Genomic DNA, 23,385 nt, shown 5'->3' on the forward strand with positions numbered 1-23,385 from the left:
ATTCAGCCAAGCTGAGAATACCATCAGAGGTTAAGTATGAACATGCTGAAAATGAACGGAGTTGCTAATTCTCCCACCTCACATTTAAAAGGAATTGGATTTAATTTGGCATGGAACTTAAAGAAAGTAGCAGACCTTTGAAAATAAATAATCTGATTACAATATAGCTGGGAAAATAATTCTCTTCAGATATACAGAAGAAGAATGTCCCAGCAGTGTAATATTGATCCGACTGATAATAAAGTTAACAACACAATTGAGTATAAATGATCTGGCAGTGTTGGTAACTTGATATCTGACCCAAATAGCATAACAGTGCTGGGATTACTGGAGTTCTTTACAACTGGTTAATCACTTTTTTTTTTTAGGTTATAGCTTCCTTCTGAAGTGACCTGCACTGATTTCTCAAATGTAAGAACAGCATTCAAGCTGATTTTTTTTTTTTTAAAAAAAAAACCTCTTTACTGAATAAGTGGAAGATTGTTAGCCATATTTTCTCAAATAAAACAACTCAGGGTTTGAGAATGACCAGGCTGGAAAACATAAATAGTCCTCTTTAAGATATCAAGTTCATCCATAGGTGTTTTTGGAACTGTTTAAAGATTCAAAACTTAACTCGTGTGGACTTTAAAAAAAAAAAGAATATTTCTGCAGACGTGTATTAGCAAATTGCACTGTTTATGCATTTCTGCCATTATTCGCGTCTCCAAATTGTTTTGTGCCCGATTACAGGTATGCCTCCATTTACAACCGCAATTTCTGTTGCTGAGCGAAACATCTGTTAAGTGAACTAGGCCCAATTTTATGACCTTTCTTGCCACAGTTTGTTAAGTGAATCATTGTTAATTTGGACCCCTCATTGACTTTACTTGTCAAAAGGTGGATCCTATGACCCCAGGACATTGCAACCGTCATGAAGATGAACCAGTTGTCAAGCATCCAAATTTTGATCAGGTAACCATGGGGATGCTACAATGGTTGTAAGTGTGAAAAACGGCCATAAGTCACTTTTTTCAGAGCCGTTGTAACTTTGGACAGTCACTAAACAAACTGTTGCTAAGTCGAGGACTACCTGTATAACCAAAATCCCAAATGTGCTATTCTTGTTAAAGCTGAAATGAAAGCAGCTTGCAGAGGCACCACATTTAATACATTCTGCCATTGCTACTAAATGGAAATCAAACGAAGAGTTTTCACACAAGATAGCAATGAGTGTGCGTTTCAAAGGCATCATTTGTTGCATGAGGTCAATGCATGTGGCAAAGAGCTGTAAAGTAAGTGGACTAATGTATAGTCAACAATACAGCAAGGTTTTTTTCCACCAATTTAAATGAAATGCTCATAGATAACATCTAACACAAGGACAATACATAATTTAAAATACTTTATCTCAAGGTTTAAGTATATTCATGAATCATGTAAAAATAAATAAGCATTTGCTATGTTTCTTTTTTTCTTTCTCTATGAGATGAATCTTTCTTTTTTTACCCATAAAAGGTGAAAATTAGGGTTTTATACTGCGCAATCAACAAAAAGTTATACAAAAGTCTAAAGCGCTAAGTGTAACACTTTAATGCAATAATAATAATAAAAAACCCTATAGCTATTATGAATCTTGTAATGATCCCGTTTAATCTCCCAAGCGAAACTTCAACAGGGCTATATACATTTTAATTTGGACAAGTTCTTTGAGGTAACATTTCCTTGTTTCCCAAAAGGAACCATGGAATTTTCAGTATCAAGTGCTCAGTGCCTCATATTTAAATCTCAGTGGGAAGATGGTATTTCCAGTAGCCCACTGTATTTATTAGTGTGCTGCCAAGAACAGATTTATTGCTGAGTCAGCATAAAATATCCTGGGGGATAATTAAGAAAAATCAAGGTTTCTGTTTAGGAAAAAGAGAAAAGTCCTTTACTACAGACTATGGGCCAAAGAGTGTATAGAACCTGTAATACAAAGCTCTACTTTAGTTCTGTCAATATACCACACAACAAACTCGTGAAAATTAATTTTAGTCGGTCCATTAATTGTACAATGAAGGTGATATATCTGCATAAAGCTCCTTATGATGATGAAAAAAACAATGAAGATTTTCTGTGTTTTAAAGTTCACTGGCCATTGTCTCCAAACAACAGAGATTAATATTTTTTTACCACATTATTTATAACTAGCGTTTATTTGGAATTAAATGGTGGGGCATAATTCTGATGTGGAGTTCAGTGGCCAGAGTAATTCTACGTGCAGATAGTTCTCTATATAATGGAAAAAATGTTTTCCTAGGAGTCATACAAGCATTCTACCTAAAACGTATTAAACTTTTGTATTGGGGAGCGGGGAGAGAATGAACCCCAAGTAATTTCTAGCTAATTTCTCTTCTAAAGTACAAGAGCAAAATAAAATTACTGTTTTGACCTTCCATGTTTGCAGGTGGAGACCCATCAAAATTAGCACAGAGAGGGGACTTGACTATCAATGTTCAATCTTTTATCTTAAATAAATACTAAGCAAATTCTTCATTCTACTGAACAATGGGAGAGGAATAGCTCACAAATTGTTCAGGCTTGCAAATCATTCTTTTACACTGCCTACAGATACTTCTGCAGTGAATTCATTTATATACGGATCTTGGTTTAAGTGCATTATTGTGGACTTCAAAAGGATCCATAACCAAAACAATGTCAATTCACGTAGTATATGTATCACCTATTCATAAAGCTTCTTCTTGCATGGTCATTTCCATGGAGTTTTTCATGTCTGTGTAAGATGATTGGTGATAATGAGATGATGATGATGATTTCTGTCTGACTCTATTGATTTTTAATGAATTTGTTATGACATTCTGAATACAGTAATCTTTAGGAACAATTTTTTAGGATCTCCGAAAGTGCACAGTAAGAAGGATGAGATGGGAAATCCTCCATAGAACATAAAACCGTGAACCTACATACTGATTTCACAATTTAATTGAAACAGTTGTCTCAAAAGGAATATAATGTCATAAGTATGCTATTCGTTGATTTTTTTTTTCCTGAAGCAATATGGCTACAGGAAAACTAACCAAAAAACATGTGATACTAGCCTACCTCGTTTTAAATAACAGAAAAAGTTGTACCAGTTATCATAACCTTTATTAAAAAGCAGCTGAGTATTACCAGGTATTACATAGCAAGCAGGTTTTACAACCCACAAACATTCACATGGCACATTAATTTTAAAATCAAGATGCTATCCAGACTAAAGACCGTTCAAAGAATGCCAATGGAGAATGAAATAGAGCCAAGGCTAAAGAATTTTAATTTTAAGCATTAGGAAGCCACTTTAAATTGAAATGCAGGATGTAGGTTAATAACATTTAAAACATACATACAGCTGCCAATTTTACAGTAGAAACATAACAAACTATTCAGGAGAAACCAAACGAATAAGAGAGAGAAAAATCTATTTCCAGAGTGATTTTCATCCTGTCCTTTTGCCTTCTTACCTTCTAATTATACATTGGTTAAGAATATATAAACTTCTTGTGGCAATAGTAAGCATGGTCATAACACAAGTGATTCCTAATGAATTTGCCAACTGAAGAAAATGCCCATTGGCAAAACCAACTTTCAAATATAATCACTTGCCAAATATATACAATAATATAGTAGTTTCACTTTCCAAAAGAAATACCAATGGAATTCCTGTGAGCATGGGAACTTGTAACAGAAAGAAAGAAATATTTAAGTAGAGAAAAAGGAATCATGATTTCCAAATGTTTCCAGAGCAAACATTTGTTTATATGTAATCATGAAAATATATAAATAGAAATGGAGAAAAAGATAAAAGAAAAAGTGCAAAAACAATACAGATGGAAAAAAGAAAAATACTTCCAATTTTTATAGTAGTTACAAGCAAATTTATTAGCTCTCCTCCATATTTAAGATTATATTACATGGTTCCCTTCTTCCCGTTTTAATGAGAAAATTTATAAATCACCAATACATTTTTTCTATTTTTAGCAAAAAAAATATCCAAGAGGGTTCACTCTTTTATAAGACTACTCTCCAAATATTTATGTAATGTGTATATGAGTGCATGCACTTATGTGTTTAGATAAGAGAGAGAAAAAGAACAAATCTTTAATATAAAGGTATCATGTTAAGAGTTGATTCTGTTACTAATTTGTAAAACAGGTCAAGAAAGTTGAAGACCAGATAGATATATAGGCAGACAGATTTTTGTCCAGATAAAGTTGTATCCATGTAAGAAAGCAAAAAATAAAAACAAAATCTCCAAGCTAGCTGGTTCATATAAAATTATATCATAAAGGGAAAAATAAGGTAATGCAGAAATTAAAACCATACACAATCTTGTTGCTGAGTTGTTGCTGAATACTTCATTACTTGTAAAGAAAAAAGAAGATATATCCAAATTAATATTTATCTTTTGGGCTTTCAGCTTTCAGGAAACTTCTGAATATTAGTATGATATAAGTTAATCTCAGAGTTAATATGTATATGAAGACTATACATTATTAAATTAAATACTAAATATGAGCCAACATTATGTAGCAGCAGCCAAAAAAGCCAATGCAATCCTCGGATGCATTAATAGACAGATAGAACTAAGATAACATGAAGTATGTGATCATATTAAGGCTTTATAGAGTGGTACTAATAGTACCACTCTATAAAGCCTTAATATGACCGCACCTAGAATACTGCCTCCAGTTTTGGTCACCACAATATAAAAATGATATTGAGACTCTGGAAAGAGTACAGAGAAGAGCAACAAAGATGATTAAGGGCCTCGAGACTAAAACATCTGAAGAACAATTGCAGCAATTGGGTATGTCCAGTGTAGTGAAAAGAAGGATTAGAGAAGATACGATAGCAATGTTCCAGTATTTAAGGGGCTGCCACAAAGATGAGCAGGGCAAACTATTCTCCAAAGCACCAGAAGGCAAGATAAGAATCAATGGATGCAAACTAATCAAGGAATCAACCAACCTAGAACTAAGGAGAAATTTTCCAATGGTGAGAACAATCAACCAGTGGAAGAGCTTGCCTTCAGAAGTTGTGGGTGCCCCATCACTGGAGGCTTTCAAGAAGAGATAGCCATTTGTCTGAATTGGTATAGACTCTACTTTTTTATCATTTGGAGTAAATTGTCTATGCCATCAACCGGGCAACATCAAGCACAGGGATGTCAAATTCGATTTCATTGAGGGCCAGATCAAGGTTGTGTTTAACCTCGTGGGGCCGTGGGATGTGCATAGGCAGGATGGGCATGGCCAGCTCAACATCACTTGTGTCGGGGCGCCTGTGGTGGCCTGAGCACTCTGCCAGCGAAAACGGGGGCCCCGAGCTCCGTTTTCAGCTGCGACGGCCTCCTGCAACCCTCTGCCAGTGGTGGAAGCACCATGGGCCGGTCCTTTGCTGTTTCCAGGGCGACCCTGTGGGCCAGATCTAAGCACCCTCCGGGCCGGATCCAGGCCTTGAGTTTGACACTCCTGATCAACCCCTTTTTTGCAATATAGGACTTTTATTTTATTTGCTATGTGAGAAATATCCACCATGCTTGAAGTGCACTTAGTGATGCTTAATATAACATGCCAGAGAACAATGGCAAGAGAAGGCATCTGGCTTCCATTGCCATTTTCAATGGAAGTTTTGGTTAGCCCCCCACCATTTTTCTCCCCAAAGGTCACTTGTCTCCCCTTTTGTGCAGTTCTCTTAGAATGCGTGCAAAGTTATGTGAAACTTTCCTCCAGCCAGCAGATAAAGCTAACAAAGGAAATGAAGGTTCCATGCACCATTTTATTGTTAAGGTATGAGAGAAAAAGGTTGTGGTAGGTGAGCTGCAGAATTTCCCAAAAATGTACTTGTAAAAATCCTTTCAGGTTTCAGTCTTGTAGTGGCTACAGAACAAGCTGCGATCTCTTGGGTGTTTTCATGCAAAAAAACCCACAAAAACACCACTTGGGGGTCTAAAGAGAAATATCATTTGAGAAAACTGTTCTCCAATGGGGGAATAAAAGAGTATTTTTCCCAGTAAGGTCAAAGAATTTGAAAGAATATAGTGAACTTTGTTAATAAAAATGGTGAATGTTCTCAAAGCTTATTGGTACAAATAGAAACGCATACTATTTCCATAGTAAGGAAGCAGGAATGGTTAAACTGACCATATTATTCAAGGAGGAGAATATTATTTAAGTACATTTCTCATTTGGATATCACTTCTGGATTTTGTGCTTGTGATGAAAGAAAAAATACAAAATATGACTTTGATTTTGTGGATTAGGTAGATTGGTCGTTATATAGAAATGGCTAGTTATATAGTTGTACCTCACACCTTCTTTTCCCCTCTCCTTTTCCTTCCCTTAATTTCCCATTTCTGTTTTTCCTTCGTATTTTATATATTAAATAAATAAAGAGGAGAGCAAGGCGATCTCTGCCACTGCCCTCCCTGTTCTTTGCCGTTATCTGGTATTCTCCATTTGATAGATTTATTTATTTTTTGGCTCCCAGCTCTTGTTCTGGACTACTTTTAAATATGAAAAATGAGATCTGAAGGCATCATGACCGAGAACAACGTGGCTGTGGATTAGAGTCCTATTCTCAACTGACAAGGCTCAACCAGTTATTTTATTTTCAATATCAATTGTCTCTCTCCCACCCCCAACCCCCATCCTCCCCATCCTCTCAGAATAAGATGCTGGTAGACACCCCAAGAAGAGGAAGCTCTCAATATCAACAGGATTTTCAGGGAACCCGAGCAGAGCAATAATTGGAAATTGATAGATGGGATGGAAAGTGTTTCTACTGGAAACCACAATAGACTGGCATATGAAAGCCACCAGGGCATTTATTGCCAAGCATAGATGTCCTAATACTGTATTCTAAAATTAAACTTGCAATCTCCCTGACGGGAATGCTTTAAACTGAATTCCTGCTTTGAGCAGGGGGCTAGATTAGACGGTCATCAAAGTGCAGATATTTTCAATAATTAAGTCTTAGCAGTCGGTTTTAGAAGGCAGTGCTATATCACTGGCAGAGTTACTTGTTGCAGTAACAGTTTTTTCCCTAGAAAGGGGCATCTGGGCCATTAAGTCCTACTGCCTGCTTAATGTAGAAACTCAAACTGCAGCATCTCACCAACAGGCTGTAAACATCCATGGCGGAGTTGGTAGATAGGAGGAGACGCTGCTTTTCTGAGTAGGCCAGCTGAGCTTAACTATTAGCAGGAGGAAACAATTCCCAGATAGTTAACTACAATTTGGCCTTCAGTCTGTATATTTCATTGAGCTTTGTGTCTCTTGAATGTTTTCCAGCATTAAATTAGAAACGGCCTTTCTGTAATGTGAACTCATTATTATTACATTCCTGTATTCTGGAATGATGGGAAATTTCCTCTGAATGACATCTTTCACTCAAATTTGATTTCTAGTTTCCCGATCATCTTCATTATTCTTCTTTGAACCTGTTCCAGTTTGCTAAATGCTTCTTATAGTGTGCTATCCAATTAAACAAGTAATTGGTTCAGATGATATGTTTGTTTGTGTGTGTGTGTGTGTGTGTGTGTGTGTGTGTGTGTATCTGAAGTTATCACCAGCTGTAAGCAACTTCTTCCCTTTTTGAGTTGCCCTGAGATATCTGCTTTGAGGTTTCCATGGTTCTCCCTCTTTAATAAGAAAAATATTGCTAGAGTGGAAGGAAAGAGTACCATGAAACAGATTAAAAAGATGTGCTGCTGATAATTCTGGATACCTTAGCAAGGCTTATCTTAGCAAACTATGGTATATTTCAGAATTACTTTGCCAGGGCAGGGGCATCTTCCTTTCTGTGATAAGCTTGAGAACTGCATTCGCTATCAGAATATTTCTGAGTCCAATTCAAAGTCCAATTACTTATAAAGATACATCTCAAATGACGCCACTTGGAGACATTTCTGGAAATCTCCCTCTGTGCCCTTTACCAATATGAATTTAGGCTGCTTGTGTTTTGGGACAAAGGCATAGTCAGTTGAGGTGCCTCATCAAAACAAATAATTTTTTGTAGGTAGTCTCACATAGCAACAACATTCCCAAATCAGCATGCCTTTGACTAATGAAAGCTTGGGAGATGCAAAATATATTATCCTTTCTGACACACATTAATATTACTATAATCACATATTTATTATTTGATCAGTTTTATTTTATGATACTGTGATGACCCGTAGTCTCTCAAAATAACCCCAAACCCAAAACATATATTAAAGTCCGGTAAAGCCTTCAACTTAACTTCACTGTTTTATTAGTCACAGTTTAAAGTCACAAAAGTAAATAATGAGGCAAACAGAAATCCAAAACAAACCGCATTGATGAGAGTTCCGAAGCAAGCCGAGATAACTAATAATAAACTCCAGGAAAATAACCGAGAAAAGTCCATGGGAAGAACGCCAGCAAAGGTAAGCCTCTTTCAAGGTAAACACTAATTGACTTCAACAATTCTAACTGCGCAGTTGCAAACTTGTATACATAGCTCTCACCTGCAAGCCACGAGGAGGATCATGGTAATCTCCTCTTGAGTATACCTCGCTTTTCCCTGATCCTCTCCTCCCTGCGTGACCTAGGATGGATAGGGGCTGGGCCTGGATTCTTCTCTGACTGCTCAGCCGGCCTCTGCCTTTCCCCAGCCTCCTCCACCACCTCTGGAGCCACACTCCACTCTCTGTTGGCTGTTCCTCCTCTTCTTCAGAGTCAGACTCCACCAGGGGCATGACAGATACCATGCTTTGGAAGACAGGTGTAGTATTTGATTATTTAGGAATATTGTACTAATTATTACTTATTATTATTGAATAGAATGATAGAGAGAGGCGCCTGTATAGGTTCAGTTTTATACTTATGTGTAGCTATTGAAATTGAAACTGTACCAGCATCAATTCTGCCCATATTGTTCTCTTTGTTGAGTAGGTAATGAAAAAAATCAAATCTTCTCAAGCTCTATAATCCTTAATCTTCTCCAACGCTCCAACTGGGAAGGGTTGAAATGTGAAATTTAGAGCAACAGTGTTCAGGGTTTACCTATTTATTTTGAAAGAGATTAAATATCCAGGACCAGATGGATTGCACTCTAGGGGTTTGAGGAAATTTGCAAACTTGCTGATGCTCTGACCAAATCTTTAAGGTCTTTTTTTTCTTTTCTTTATAGTTTAGCCAAACTTTAATCTTTGGGAAATATTGGAGTACAGGTGGAGTACTAGAAGATGGGAGAAGAGGAAATGTCTTTGTTTTATAAAAGGGAGAAAGGTGATCCAAATTATTAAGTGTGGGTTTGACTATACTGTATGATCATTCAATATACAGTTTAATTGAAAATAAAACTGAAATTGCCCATCGATTGTTCATCATCAAATTGAAGATGGTTTTGAGTAGATGTCTAATCTACTTGTCTCTTGACTCTTTGGAAGTTCAAATAATGTTTTGTGTACTAGAATGAAGATTCTGAACGTGGGTCACAAAATATGTCCCTAAAAAGTGTTCTTGTGTTTTTAACCGCTTTTAAGAATATATGTTATAAGCAAAATAATTCAGGCATACAAGAATCTTGGGAATTGTTCTTTAAATTGTAGTACAAGTTCAACCATATCTCTGACTAAATTACTGTCATGACACACCTCTCTCTTCCATTCACTTTGATGAGAAATGATGGCATTAAGAAGATCAGAGCTCTCTATTAAAGTAATTTATGCTATTGGTTAAAACATCGAATCATTTCAGCTTTGGCAAGATAAGCAATATATCCCAGAAAAAGTGCAATTATAATATGATGTCCAACTATGACTGCAAGTTTGAAATAAGGGGGAACATATTAAAATGCAATTCTATTAATTTGAAAAGAAGGGACATAAGGTTATATCTTCCTAAAGCATTCAGGCATGCGTGCAGAGTGACACTTAAAGCTACCATAATATTCTTCATGTTATTTTTTTAAAAAAAATCCTTATATACATGTCATTTTAATGTGCTCAGTGTTAATTCCTTTGTGTTAAAGTTGTAAACTGAAAAAAGTACAGTCCGAAACAAAAGAAGGATTCTATTCCTCTCTATGTAAGGCTAACATTTTAAACATTTCTTCTAAACTAACCCTGCCTTCACATATTCCCTCCTTGGGATGCAGGTCATAGTGTCACAGTGTGCAAAGATTTCTCAACTCTATTTCAGAAACCAACCATTTTTTGAACTCGTATCTTTTATGGTTATCTTCCCAACTATTCCCATTTTTGCGATACAGTACTTCACCAATGATGAATTAAAAGAGGGACTGAAATGAAATCAACCTTTCTTGAGTTGGTTATCCAAACTGTGTGGAACAAAGAACGTGACACTCTTAAGACATGCCTCTAAGGAAGCAAAATTTATGCCTCCTGAAGACCAATGCTGCAAACTACTAATGAACTTTACTAGGGTTCACTCGCTGATCTTATCAACCATTTATTTCCACTGGATCACCAATCCATTCTGCAGACCAGAAACAACACAGACAGACAGAGACGTTATATATACAACATATAATTGCGACAGAATAAAATGAAAAACAAAAGTCTCAAAAGGGTCAGGTTTGAAATTAGCACACTCTTAAAATATAGCCTGCCAAGCCAAGCAAACATTCAGCAGACATCTTGAATATTAAATTCCTCCTAAACTTTTCCCCCTCCATTTAATTAGCTATTTAGAATATTACTTCAATATAGGATTGTGGAATTAATAATCCAGCCAGTTTCTGATGCACAGTTTTATATTCTGAGCCATTTTCCTTGCATTTCCCTTAATACTGTAGTTGCATATTCATTGGTATATTCTCCTTTAACTGCTGTCACTTAAACTGTCATGCAGAACAGGGCAAATCAGGGTCAGTTTATGTAAGCAGTATCTCTCTGAAGAACTTCATCAGTCTTTATTTCAATGCATTATGCAAAAAAACCTTGACATTAAGAGAGCCTTAACTGACAGCAAATGAAATCAATCACTAAATCACTAAGCCATAATAAACTCGCTCAAGTTACAGATCAGCCTTCCTTCTTCAGAAGATCTCCACCTTAGCACCCCATCAAATTATATTCTTCTCAAAAAAAAAAAAAAAAAACTGACAGTTCCATCGCCAAGTCCAGTATTACTACATTGTGAAATTTCAGCGAAATGTTTGACTTTCAAAACTATTTTATAAGGACAAGAAAAGATACCCGGAATCAATGCAGGCTGCTTGAGACAGTTAGCCTTAAAAAGCAAGGACTGCCTTAACTGCCTTGGTTAAGTACAAGGTACAAGGCAGTTAAGAGGCAAACACAACTGGATCTGTCCTTAGTCAAAGGCAAGACTGAAAAAGTTCATTCCTCAACCTTTTCAAGTCTGTTAGTCAATATTCTCACATTGATTTTTAAGGAGCTTCAGCGGTGACCTTAGTTGCTCATTTCCACATGCAAAACATTCTGTCAAAAATAAGACTTCTTCCCTGTTTAAGCCTTGAAAGAAAGCTTTCAGAAGCGAATGTGGCAACTTTTGACTTTTCTCTACATGGAAGTATTTAATATAACTTGCTGCTTATGTCAAAGTGTAATGTAGCTTTCCCCTATATGATCCTGTGCACTACAAAATTCTATCACTATATCTCTTTTCTCTAGCATCATATTTCTCTATCGCTTTCTCTATCTCTTTCAATCTCTATCTAAAATAAATCCCTGGAAATGTGTAGTATCACTGCTACAATGCAGTTAAATTTAGTCATGCATCATACGTTTAAATATAAACATCTTTCAAATCAGTATAGTTGACTCAATGCATTAACAGTCTTATACTATATGATATGTGTATTTTATATATTGCTATTCATAGTACTATATACTGTACAGTCCCACATTATAGGCAGACAAAAACGTTATAGATGAACATAGTCACACAGACTGCAAAGATTTTAAATAAGTGATTAAAAAAGGGAGGTACTGTGAGGTGGGGGCTTGAAAGACCACCAAAGATTCGATAGATCCAAGGAAAACAGTTTTATTGTAGCATTTCTGCAGGAACGGGTTCCTACCCTGGCAGATGGGAGGAACTCAGAGCAAAATTTGCATTCTATTTTATACCCTAACCTACCGCCCCATCCTATGATGGCTTGGTTTACAATCTACCTATTGAACTTCAGTATACAATTCATCACCTAATATGGCACATCAGGAAGTTAGATGCTTCCTAACACGTACACACTTTCTCAGAGCACAACGTGTGATTGTTCAACGTTTCAACTCTCCCTTGTGCAGTAGAAAAGTATCAACTTGCAGTTTGAGGTTTGAGTCACAGTTACAAGATACACAATGGATTTTATTCATGTTCTCCCCTCACAGTACCAGTGGTGAGTTTCCAATTTTTTTCCTACCAGTTTTACGCGTGCGTGCGCACCTAATGCATTCTTTGCGTGTGCGCACAGGGCTCAAAGACCGACCTCTGTCGACGCTGGTGAGCTGAGTTGTTTTTTAGTTCAGCTAAGGCACGGCAATCTGCTCTGCCGGACCAATCAGCTGAACTAAAAAACAAGGGAATACAGGAGAGGTAATGGCGGCGGCAGGTGGGCGGGGCCAACCATAGGTGGTATTTGCTGGTTCTGCGAACTTCTCAAAATTTCTGCTACCAGTATGCCAGAGCCGGTCCAACTCGGCTGAATACCACCTCTGGGAGGTATGTGCCCTCCCTTCAGCTAGTACCTTCATCCTCAAAGCAGCAAATTTTAGTTTATTTTGCACACAAACCTAGCTGGCTAACAGCAGCATCTCACTAACTTTGGCTGGTCAGAAGCCAAGTAAGGCTAGATTGAAAAGACAAAGGAAAATGGGACAACCATTCCCATTTTGTGGTCCAAAAAAACAATAAGAATATATCTTATGGCAAAACCAGCAAGAGTTGAGCTTGGCTCTAGAAGATTTTATCTTTTGGGGAGGGACATAAGCCTGAAACTAGGTAACAATTTTTTCCTTGTATCAAATTATACTCTTTGTCCATCACTAATCGTCCTTTTTCTTTCTTCTTTTATTCCGATGACAAGAACGGCCCTTGCAAATTGTCTCCACCGGTGTTTCTCAACCTTGGCGGTCCATACACATCTCAAAGCTGCCAAGGTTGAAAAACAACGGTCTACACTTAAAGTACGGCCTTCCCCAGCCCCTCCCTATATATATATACAGTATATAAACACTGTAGCTCTTTCCAAAAGCCCAGCACAATTTAGAAGAAAATAAAACACCCTGTGGCACAGGGATCAAACCAGTAACATCTCTTAGATGAAAAACAATGAAGCTTAGACTAAATCCATTTCCACCCCAATTTTCCCTTAAATTACCCTGTTTTAAAATGCTCCAGGAAGGCCAGAAACCAAGCTTTGGCAAGGAGGCAATTTTGTACAGGATAGGAGGACCGTCAAATATATTGGTCCTGCGTTATTTAGGGATTTCTAGGTCAATACCTATAATTGTGCTTGGAAAGAGGGGGAATTCATGCAAATTAATTTGCCCGGGAATAGCCTTCTCTTGGTGCCAGAGACCAGTGAAACAATCTCATTGTAGATCGGTTTCGAAGGCACCAGAGAGAGAGAGAGACAAATCATGAAATGCTTTGGGACCTAACAATATTGTATTTATATCTTCAGCAAGAATAAATTGTGTTAAAACTGTCCAGGGTGAGACAGTCTATGGGCTTCAGATCTGCTCCGTAGTTGTTGATCTGTTTTGCATGCCGGCACACCATCGGTTTTGAATGGAAAATAATGAGTGTTACCACCTGGAAAAAAATGCACTTCTATTTGCCTTCAAAAGTCTTGGAGAGTACATTTTTCTAAGATGCAGTGTTTGCCACAATGTTCCAAACAGACAAGAAACAACATAATTATCTTTGTATTTGTAGATAGATATTTTCCCCTGGGTCCCGAATGCTTATTTTCACAGATCTTCTCGTGCTATTGAAAGAAGCAGAAAATGCAGCAGGAATGTAACATCATTTTATGTTACATTTATCTTTGCCCAATTGATCAGAAGAGCAATCTTTTGTTCCTATGTACAATACGGTATGATAAGCCATGACTACATCATACATGGATGCATAATTTACATAAAATAAATGGAGGACGTAAGCCCTTTATAAATTTATAATGATTATACTCTATCACTCAAAAGCAGTGTCAACACTTCCCTCTGCTACTATAAGACTAGCTAACACCCTCCTTCTCTTGCTGTAGAAGTTTTCAGACCACAAAAAAACCCAGGGGCTACTACACTGGTAAAACTGTAGGTACTTTATATGTTACCTGTCTATGCTTGCTACAATTCCTGAGTGCAAGCAAAATAAAGTTTTTCCTCACCTTCCCAGTTTGTCATTTCCCTCATCACAAAGGGATGAGGGAAGAAATAAGTAATTCTAAAATTCTTTCTGGTTATTCCTCTTGCATCCCATAAAGTTTACATTTATTTTGCGAAAGTGAAGTATGCATGCATGTATGTGTGCATAGAGCAGGGGTCGCCAACCTTTTGGACCTCAGGGACCACCAAACTCATAATTTTAAATCCCGGGGCCCACCCTGTGAATTTGATTGACGGTGGCTTGCTTACATTGGTGGAGAGAGAGAAAGAGAGAGAGAGGGAGGGAGGGAGGGAGGGAGAGAGAGAGAGAGAGGGAGGGAGGGAGGGAGAGAGAGAGAGAGAGAGAGAGAGAGAGAGAGAGAGATATCTGATCTAACCTCTCTCTTTCCATCTCCCTCTCCCCCCCCATACACAAACACACAGAGGCAGGGTGGGATTCAAATTTCTTAACAACCGGTTCTTGGGTGTGGCCTAATTTGTGAGTGTGGCTTGGTGGTCATGTGACTGGCTGAGCATGGCTTGTATGTAAATATTATAAATATTTATGTAAGTATTGAATTTTTTTATAAAAAATAGCAACTTTTACCCAAAATCAGGCAAAGCAGGCAGGCAGATTGAGTTACTCACAGAATCACAGATTCAGAGATCTATCTTTCTGCCATCGGCGTCCTGAGTCTGTCACATAAAATTTGCTTGCAAGCAAACTCACAAAATTAACTCACAACACACCCTGTATATAAATATTGAATTTTTGCAAGCAAACTCACAAAATTAACTCACAACACACCCTGTATATAAATATTGAATTTTTTATTTAGAAAAAGAGCAACTTTTACCCAAAATCAGGCAAAGCAGGCAGGCAGATTGAGTTCTCACAGAATCACAGATTCACTTAGAGATCTGTGTTTCTGCCATCGGCTATCTGAGTCTGAACTTAATAATAGAACCTTCAGTCCTAAGGGAGGTTCGGCTCTGCTTTTAAGCAGAACTGAAGATCTAAAGATTAGGTAGAAAGCAAGAAATCCAACGATTACCTGCCTTCTAGCTAATCTAAATCTTCCGGCAGAGCAGAACACTTGATGGTTGAGGGGAAAAAAAGGAAAAATGGCAACTTAGCAGGCAAGTTTGCCAGGTAAGGAGTGACTGGGCAGGGAAGGTTCCCGTGGGTCATGTGGGCGGGGCAGACTTGTGTTCCTGCACAGCCTGGATTAATTGCTTTGGGGGGTGCTCTAAGGGTAACATTTCTCTGCGGACCACCAAAATTTTCTCGCAGACCACCAGTGGGCCTCGGCCCACCGGTTGGCAACCACTGGTATAGAACATTCATAAGTTAGCACTTAACTAAGCTGAATCTTATTTCTGGATGAGTTGACAATTGGAGTGATACACACAGCACCTCTTTCATACTCCCAAACATCCCCAGGCACCCTATCTATCCTGTGCCACCTCTGCAAACACCATTTCCAACCAGCGTGGTACATCTCACACATCATGATCCCCCATGCATGTACAACTCCCATGTACTCTTTGCAAATCACCCAGCACCTCTTGTTTAGCCCCATGTAGCATTTTCTGAACTGCAGGCTTGCGCACCCCCTCGCTTCCTCTCTTACCCAGCAGCAACAATCTGCCTACTGGCTTTGAACTTCCATAGCCCTGTTGTCTTTCTCAATGACTTTCTTCTTGCAAACTTCCCATAAGAAAAATGAATAGGGAAGCTGGTAAGAAGGCAGGTATGTAGATAGTGACAGGTAGGTAGGTAGGTAAGAAGGAAGGAAGGAAGGAAGGAAGGAAGGAAGGAAGGAAGGAAGGAAGGAAGGAAGGAAGGAAGGAAGGAAGGAAGGAAGGAAGGAAGGAAGGGTGTGACAGCAGCGAAACAAGCTAAAACAATTCTTGGTTGTATAAACAGAGGCACAGAATCAAAATCATGTGAAGTATTAGTACCGCTTTATAAATCCTTAATAAGATTACACCTGGAATACTGCCTCCAGTTTTGATCACCACATTACAAAAAAGATGTTGAGACTTTGGGAAAAGTGCCAAGAAGAGCAACTAAGATGATTAAGGGCCTGAAGACACGAAGAATGGTTGCAGGAATTGGGTATGGCTAATCTAGAGGAAAGGACTAAGGGTGACGTCATGAAGAGGAGGATTTTCTAAAATACCAGACGGCAAGAGTAGAAACAATGGATGGAAGCTAATCAAGGATAGAAGCAACCTGGAATTAAGGAGAAACTTCCTAACAGTGAGGACAACTAACCAGGGGAACAGCTCGCCTTTAGAAGTTGTGGGTGCTTCATCACTGGGGGTTTTTAAGAAAAGACTGGACAGCCACCTGTCTGAAATGGTATAGGGTCTCCTAGTTGAGCAGGGGGGTGGACTAAAAGACCTCTAAGGTCCCTTCCAGCTTTATTCTGACTGATTGGTTTCCGAGGTTCCTTGCCAGCTTCTGCCAAGAAAACTCAATGAACATATCAACAGGAAGTCAAAAGTCATGCCTACTCTCACTGCCTTTTTGCCTATCCATGGTCATTTTGTTTTTGAATATGAAGAAAAATGAAATGCAATAAAATAAAGAATAAAAAATGAATTTCAGAAAAACCGAACACAAATACATTGAATAGTCACTCTGAGCAGAGATGTTGGCCTAAGACTAAGAAGACTTTGGAACAGTCTCTCACTCTTTGACCAAATCTACCTCACAGGGTAGCCTTTAGGGAGAAAACAGAAGGAGGGGTGCTATGTATACCACCTTTGGTATTTTAAGGCAGGGGTCTCCAACCATGGCCAACTTTAAGCATGGCGGACTTCAGCTCCCAGAATTCCCCAGCCAGCAAAGCTGGGAGTTAAAGTTCACCAGGCTTAAAGTTTCCATGGTTGGAGACCTCTGCTATAAGGAAAGTGGTGTAGAATTCAAACAAACTAATCAACCCAACAAGCTAGCTATGAGACAGTGAGGCGTTCACATATGCACGGTACAAAAATAACAAGCACCAAATGTAATCAATATCATAATGATTGCTTTCTTCTCTTCATATAATTTAGATGTCAATCATATACACACATACATATGAAAAATACCAGAAGTAATAGGGTCTATATATATGCTGTCACCTCAGAAAAGAAATGTACATATTCTTCAGCAATATGGCCATTACCATCTATGCAGTCAGCTGCTGGAAAGTGAAACAAATATTCAGACTTTGAACCAATGTGCTAGCAGAAAGGAAACTACCCCCACTTCCAAATAAATACGTGGCTAGAAGTTGGAACAAATGCAAAAAAAAAATTAATAGAGCTAAATGCAGACCCCGGTCAGGTGTGACTCTACATTAGTGGGATGGTGTTTACTCCTTTTGTTCCTATGCCTGAATGGATTATTTCATTTTAAAAAGAAATAACCTGTTCTGGATTACCTATGGTCAGACCTAGGTTGGGTCTCAGTTTATGATAAACATTTGCAAGATAAATGTAAGTATTTTAGTATTATCTAAGAAATGTCACACATTTCCGCACTAGGCCTCTTCCCAAAGGAATATTTTTGCACCACAATTTTTCTGCTATAACCACACTTCGTGCAGGAAATGGATTTAGGCATACAGAACAAGGAAGAACAACTTCACATCAGGATATAATTGTACAATTGGTGTGAATTGTGGTATTGAAATACTGCCATGATACATGGCAGTATTGCCATGATATCATATGCCATGATATCTCATCCCATCCCCACCGACACATACAGAATAGATGTTTGCTTGGGCAGAAAATGCAGAGTTTTATTAACAGTTTTAATAACAATTATAGTACTATGCCTATGGAAAAATGAATCCTTCACAAATTACTCCATCCCTACCCCACTGATGGCCACAGAAAGGATGTTTGTTTGCTTGGCATAAAATGCATTTTTATTAACTTAGTTTTAGAAACAATAGTAATAGGACTATGGAAAAATAAATCCTTTCACAAAAACACTTAAAACACACTGTCTGAGGGAATCATTCTGAATAAGCAGGGAAAAAAAGAAGGAAACTGAATTTTGGGAGCACTATTTTCTGATTAAACACCTTGACATCTACATCCATTGTCAGAGTGGTCTTTGTCACCGAAAAGCGTCATTCAGAAAGAGGCTAAAAAGATTTAAAAAGAAACCCCTAGAATCTTTGTCAGCAGTTGAATAACTCTAGTAGCTGGCGTAACAATCAGTCACTGTGATCACCTCATGCTCGTTTTCTCTTACGTGACACCATACCGATGACAGCCTGTAACACTGACAACAGCAATTGTTTCTGTTTCTCACCCCCTTGGAATATTTTGATATTTATTCTTCCAAAATAAAAACCAAAAAAAAAAAAAAGGAGTCTAAGCCAGACTCTCTTCCTTATAGACATCTGTGAATGTATATTAGGCACGCTTTTCTTTGCTGAATCATTCCTTCAGTACCTGAATAGTCCATTTAAATCAGGGGACTCCAACCTTGGCCACTTTAAACCTGGAGGACTTCAAGTCCCGGAATTCCCCAGCATCTTTGCTGGCTGGGGAATTCTGGGAGTTGAAGTCTTCCAGGCTTAAAGTGGCCAAGGTTGGAGACCCTTGATTTAAAACACAAAAAATGTATACATGTATTTTCTAACAAAATGGTTTGGTTCAAGCAGTAGTTAGTTAGAAACCACATTTCTTAATCACTGACTGATACCTCATGGAAACCTTTATTTCTAGCCTGGGTTAATGTTTCAGGACATTCGGTGGCAAAGAAAGGTTACAGAAGACTCTGACCTGGAATGCTATAACCTCTGGCCCGCCTTTCAGCCCTTCCATTGTAAAGGTCTCCAGGTGCAGCTTAGGCAGCTGCAGGGCGAAGTCGTTCCTACTTGCTGTAGTCCACGACAGCGAGATCTGATCTCTGACCTAAAAGGGGGAGGGAAAAAAAACACAGTATCAATGGTAATTCCCCTTCAGACACATTAACTGGGATGAAGTGGGTCCCCTTGAGTCCACTGAGTGGACTTGCATTGATCGCTGGACCTGAAATCCATGAATAAATTTAGGACTAATTGATTTTTCGTTGCAAATAAATCTCTAATTCAGAGTGCTGGGAGAGAATGTTAAGAAGAGAAAGCTTCCTCTTCTCTAGACTGCAAGGAGATAGGAAAGAAAGTCACTTATAGCTCCATGTTCAGGTGGGGCAGCATGCAACTCTACATGGAATGCATGGGGTCTAGATTTAAGACGTTCAGAGGCACAGTAAGATGGACACTGTCACCACATTAATTCCAGCAAACATGCCCCCAGTGAACCTGTTTTTTTTGTTAAGCTCTCACATTCACATAAATATCTTACTCTCCTCAAAGAAAATACTTTTCAGTTAATTAAGCTGTGATGTAACAAAATTAGATTAGATAATGGAAATATTTTTAAGACTTCAGCTGCGGAACAGCTCATAAGAAGTGGTCGTAAGTGCCTAAAGTTCAAATATCAAGTATTTTAACAGTAGTAAGGACTACCTGGACAAATAAAGGGGAACAAAAAGAAAAGGCACCATAATTTTTCCAAAGCCAAGTAATTGGGATTTAAAATATTTTGATGTTTTAGGAAACAACAAAACGCAGAGCACCGTAAATGAGAGAGATCCATGGACTTGTGTGGACAACTACAATCTTATGCAATTGGTATTGTACTGCCACCTTCTGTTAAGGTGAGCAATACCTTCACTCGTCTATAAAAATACAATGGGCAATATTTATAGTTTTTGATCATTAGTTTCTATCTATACAAGATCAGATTCTATGCATAGATATTAGAGAATGAGCCTATTAAGTAGGGGGTCTTCAGCTGAATATCACAGTAGATCTTCCAGCAATACCAGAAAAACATCCATACACGTCTTTAAGCCTGCTCATTTACAGCAGTCACAAACATTTTCTATTGGTAAGTAACAAGTGTCAGTATTACATATGAATACTAAATTATAAATTAGATCAAACAGATTATCTCAACATTTTTTTAAAAAAACAGCATCACTGCCCTATTAGTGTGCTTTGAACTAATCACTGAGATTAATTAGATTTGGATGGATTTTAACAAAACTACACAATATTTTTAAAAATGGACCTAGAAATATGGAAAGTTCTCATCTCCATCTTCCTTGAAGAGAAAGGGACAGAAGATACAAAGGGGTCATAACTTATGATGACTTTGGAACACAAATAACAAGGCTTCCTTCCAAATAGACAGTGGTGTGTTATATACAAATGTTATTTTTAAAATAAATAGGGAGAAAGTCAGTTGCTGCGTATGTGATTTTGTCTTCTTAGTTTGCAAACTCTTGCAGCGATTAAACTGAACTGTACAATCCTGTATTTCAGAGACAATATGCAGCAAAATTGTTTTAGAATGGAAACAGACATATCAATCCACATCCTCTTGCCCTGCTAGTAATTGATGCAATAGTTTACTACGTAAACATTAACACAATCATAAAAATGACTTCTGCATTCCACGCTATTAAGAAGAGCATTTTGTGTTAATTAAGTGCCTATGTTTTTTCCTTGTAAGTCATGAAAATGTTTAAGAAGCACTGCTTTTATTATTATTTTTTACTAATGTGTGTGTGTGTGTGTGTGTGTGTGAGAGAGAGAGAGAGAGAGAGAGAGGGAGAGAGAGAGAGAGAGAGAGAGAGAGAGAGAGAGAGAGAGAGAGAGAGAGATGCCTGAAGATGTGTTAAATCAAATATGGTATATCCTGCACCCTGGTCTATGGGTATAGGGAATCTTATATTTCCCTGGTTGATATAAAGAATTCCTGTCAATATTGGTAGCTGTCAAATGTATGCAGTATAATGCAATTTTTATAACGGTGTGGGGCCCTCCACACATTTCTATCTGAACTATTCTAGGTTTAGGGTAGAGAGTCTACAAGAACAAAAACCATCTCTTGGGCCTTCTGTGGTATATATATTTTGTCCAGATAGTCATCTTGTTTAATGTACTACAAATGTCATTTTACTATATCTATAATAATGCATTATCTCACTTGAATTGTTATAGACTATATATATTAGCTTTTCGTTTTCTCATTGTAGCCAATGTGCACCCAGATAAAAGAAAACATTAATGTGGATTAAGGTTCTAAGAATTTATCCACATCAAACCGCCAGTGTTTTGCCTTCTACCCTTCTGAACCATAGTCAATAGATCTAAATATTTTACTGCACCCTGGCCAATTCATTGTTTGATGTTTAAAAACGTACCCTGAATCAAAGAAAATTTATTAAATTTGAGCCCCCAAATGAGATACTATTAGCTTTGAAAGTCAAGTTTAACTGCGATATTGATGATTCTCTTTTTTCTGTGACAAAATTCACCAGGGAAACCCCTGATGTCAAAGTACCAAAGCAGATTGCTAATACTGAAGGGGGAGGGGAGGAACAGCGCAAAGGAGAAGAGGGGGTGAGGCGAGAGAGGAAGAGATAAACAATGTAGACGCTGCAGAGATACAACAGTGGCAGGGCCAAGTCCTTTCACCTCTACTTATTTCTGCTTTGGTCCTTTGCTGTTAGGTTATAACGATAAATTGGACAGTAAAAGAAGGAACATATTCTTAAAATGGACTAGGTCATCAGCTAAAAGGAATGTAAATGTTCCTCGGATGCAAAACTCCAGATTACATAAGTCCAAATATTTATCCTAAGACTTTAATTATTAAGAATGGGCTGCATTGTGTCTTTCTTTCTTTCTTTCTTTCTTTCTTTCTTTCTTTCTTTCTTTCTTTCTTTCTTTCTTTCTTCTTTCTTTCTTTCTTTCTTTCTTTCCTTTCTTTCTTTCTTTCTCTCTCTCTCTCTCTCTCTCTCTTTCTTTCTTTCTTTCTTTCTTTCTTTCTTTCTTCCCTTTCCTTTCTCTCCTTCCTTTGCTTAATTACTTAGCTAAGAGGGAGTTGTCCTGATTATTTTTAATGTTGTTTATTAAACTCAAACCTTACATGGCAAGGGAAAAAGAAATGCTTCAGTTATACATAGTGCTCTTTTTCCCTTTTTTCACTAACTCACTCCAAGCGTCCAATTTCAAACTGCAGTTGGGGACTATGTTTTTTGAATATTGCTATCGTAGCATAAACATTAATTCACAGGGACAACTAGCACTGTCATTGTTGTACAGGAGAAGAAATTTTTCCCCCCTGCTTTCCTTCCTGACATAATAGGTGCCCGTGTGAAATCTGTTTGCTTTTTAATAGGAAGATACATTTCCATTGTGTGAACATTCTTTCCTGCATGTTATAGTACAGCTCAGGGAAAAGGAGATATTTGAGGTTTTACAATTCCACTAATGCCCACTAATTCAGGGTACTTACAAAAGAATATCCCCTTCACACATTTTCCCACAGTGTTGATTTGTAGTATAAAAGACAGCACCTAAGTGTATGGTTAAAGTCTGGCCTGCTGCATACAAAGTGTAGACTTTCAAGGACTTCAAAGCTACGGGAAGATAGGACATTATACGAGTGTCCTTTCCGTCTGAGGTTGAAAATAATCCCTCAAAACTAAAAGCAATTGTTTAACAAAACTGTACAAAAAAAAAAAAAAAAAGGAATGAAGCGGCTCTACACATATCCTCCTAAAGCACTGGGGGCTTTTTTTCTACACAAAGAAAAATATTTTCTTCTAAAGAAGACAGGAGGCTTCCCAACTTTGATAGGAATATGCTGTGAAGGAAATTGCAGAACTTAGTCCAATCTTTCTTTAGGATTTCCAGAATATGGGTGTGATCAATACAAAGCCAAACTGCCATCTTTTTCTGAACATATTTTAAAAGTATTTCTAAAATTTGCAATTATATTCTAAAACCATGATGGCGAACCTATGGCACACATGCTGGAAGTGGCATGCAGAGCCCTCTCTCCAGGCACGCCAGCCGGCCAGCTGGTCTTCATGCGCACCAAAAACCGGAAGACCAGGTGGCCAGCATGCATTCCGCATGCGCGCCGGGGAGCTGCTCTTCTGGTTTCTGCCGTTCCCGTGTGTGTGT

At 37.9% G+C, this 23,385-nt stretch overlaps 1 protein-coding gene across 4 annotated transcripts in view; it reads right to left on the bottom strand.

Annotated features, from left to right (window-relative positions):
* The window catches only part of CCDC171 (coiled-coil domain containing 171), a 200,773-nt gene that overhangs the window by 31,696 nt on the left and 145,692 nt on the right, over window positions 1-23,385 (bottom strand). For all 4 annotated transcript variants that reach the window (XM_087957656.1, XM_087957657.1, XM_087957653.1 and 1 more), the window contains one exon: window positions 19,142-19,273. In XM_087957656.1, the coding sequence (XP_087813782.1) occupies window positions 19,142-19,273 (132 nt within the window). The remainder of the gene's footprint in view (window positions 1-19,141; window positions 19,274-23,385) is intronic.

Source organism: Notechis scutatus, chromosome 2 (assembly GCF_049901735.1).
Source record: "Notechis scutatus isolate UNSWTSFEM ecotype Mainland chromosome 2, rNotScu1.2, whole genome shotgun sequence".
NCBI lineage: Eukaryota > Metazoa > Chordata > Lepidosauria > Squamata > Elapidae > Notechis > Notechis scutatus.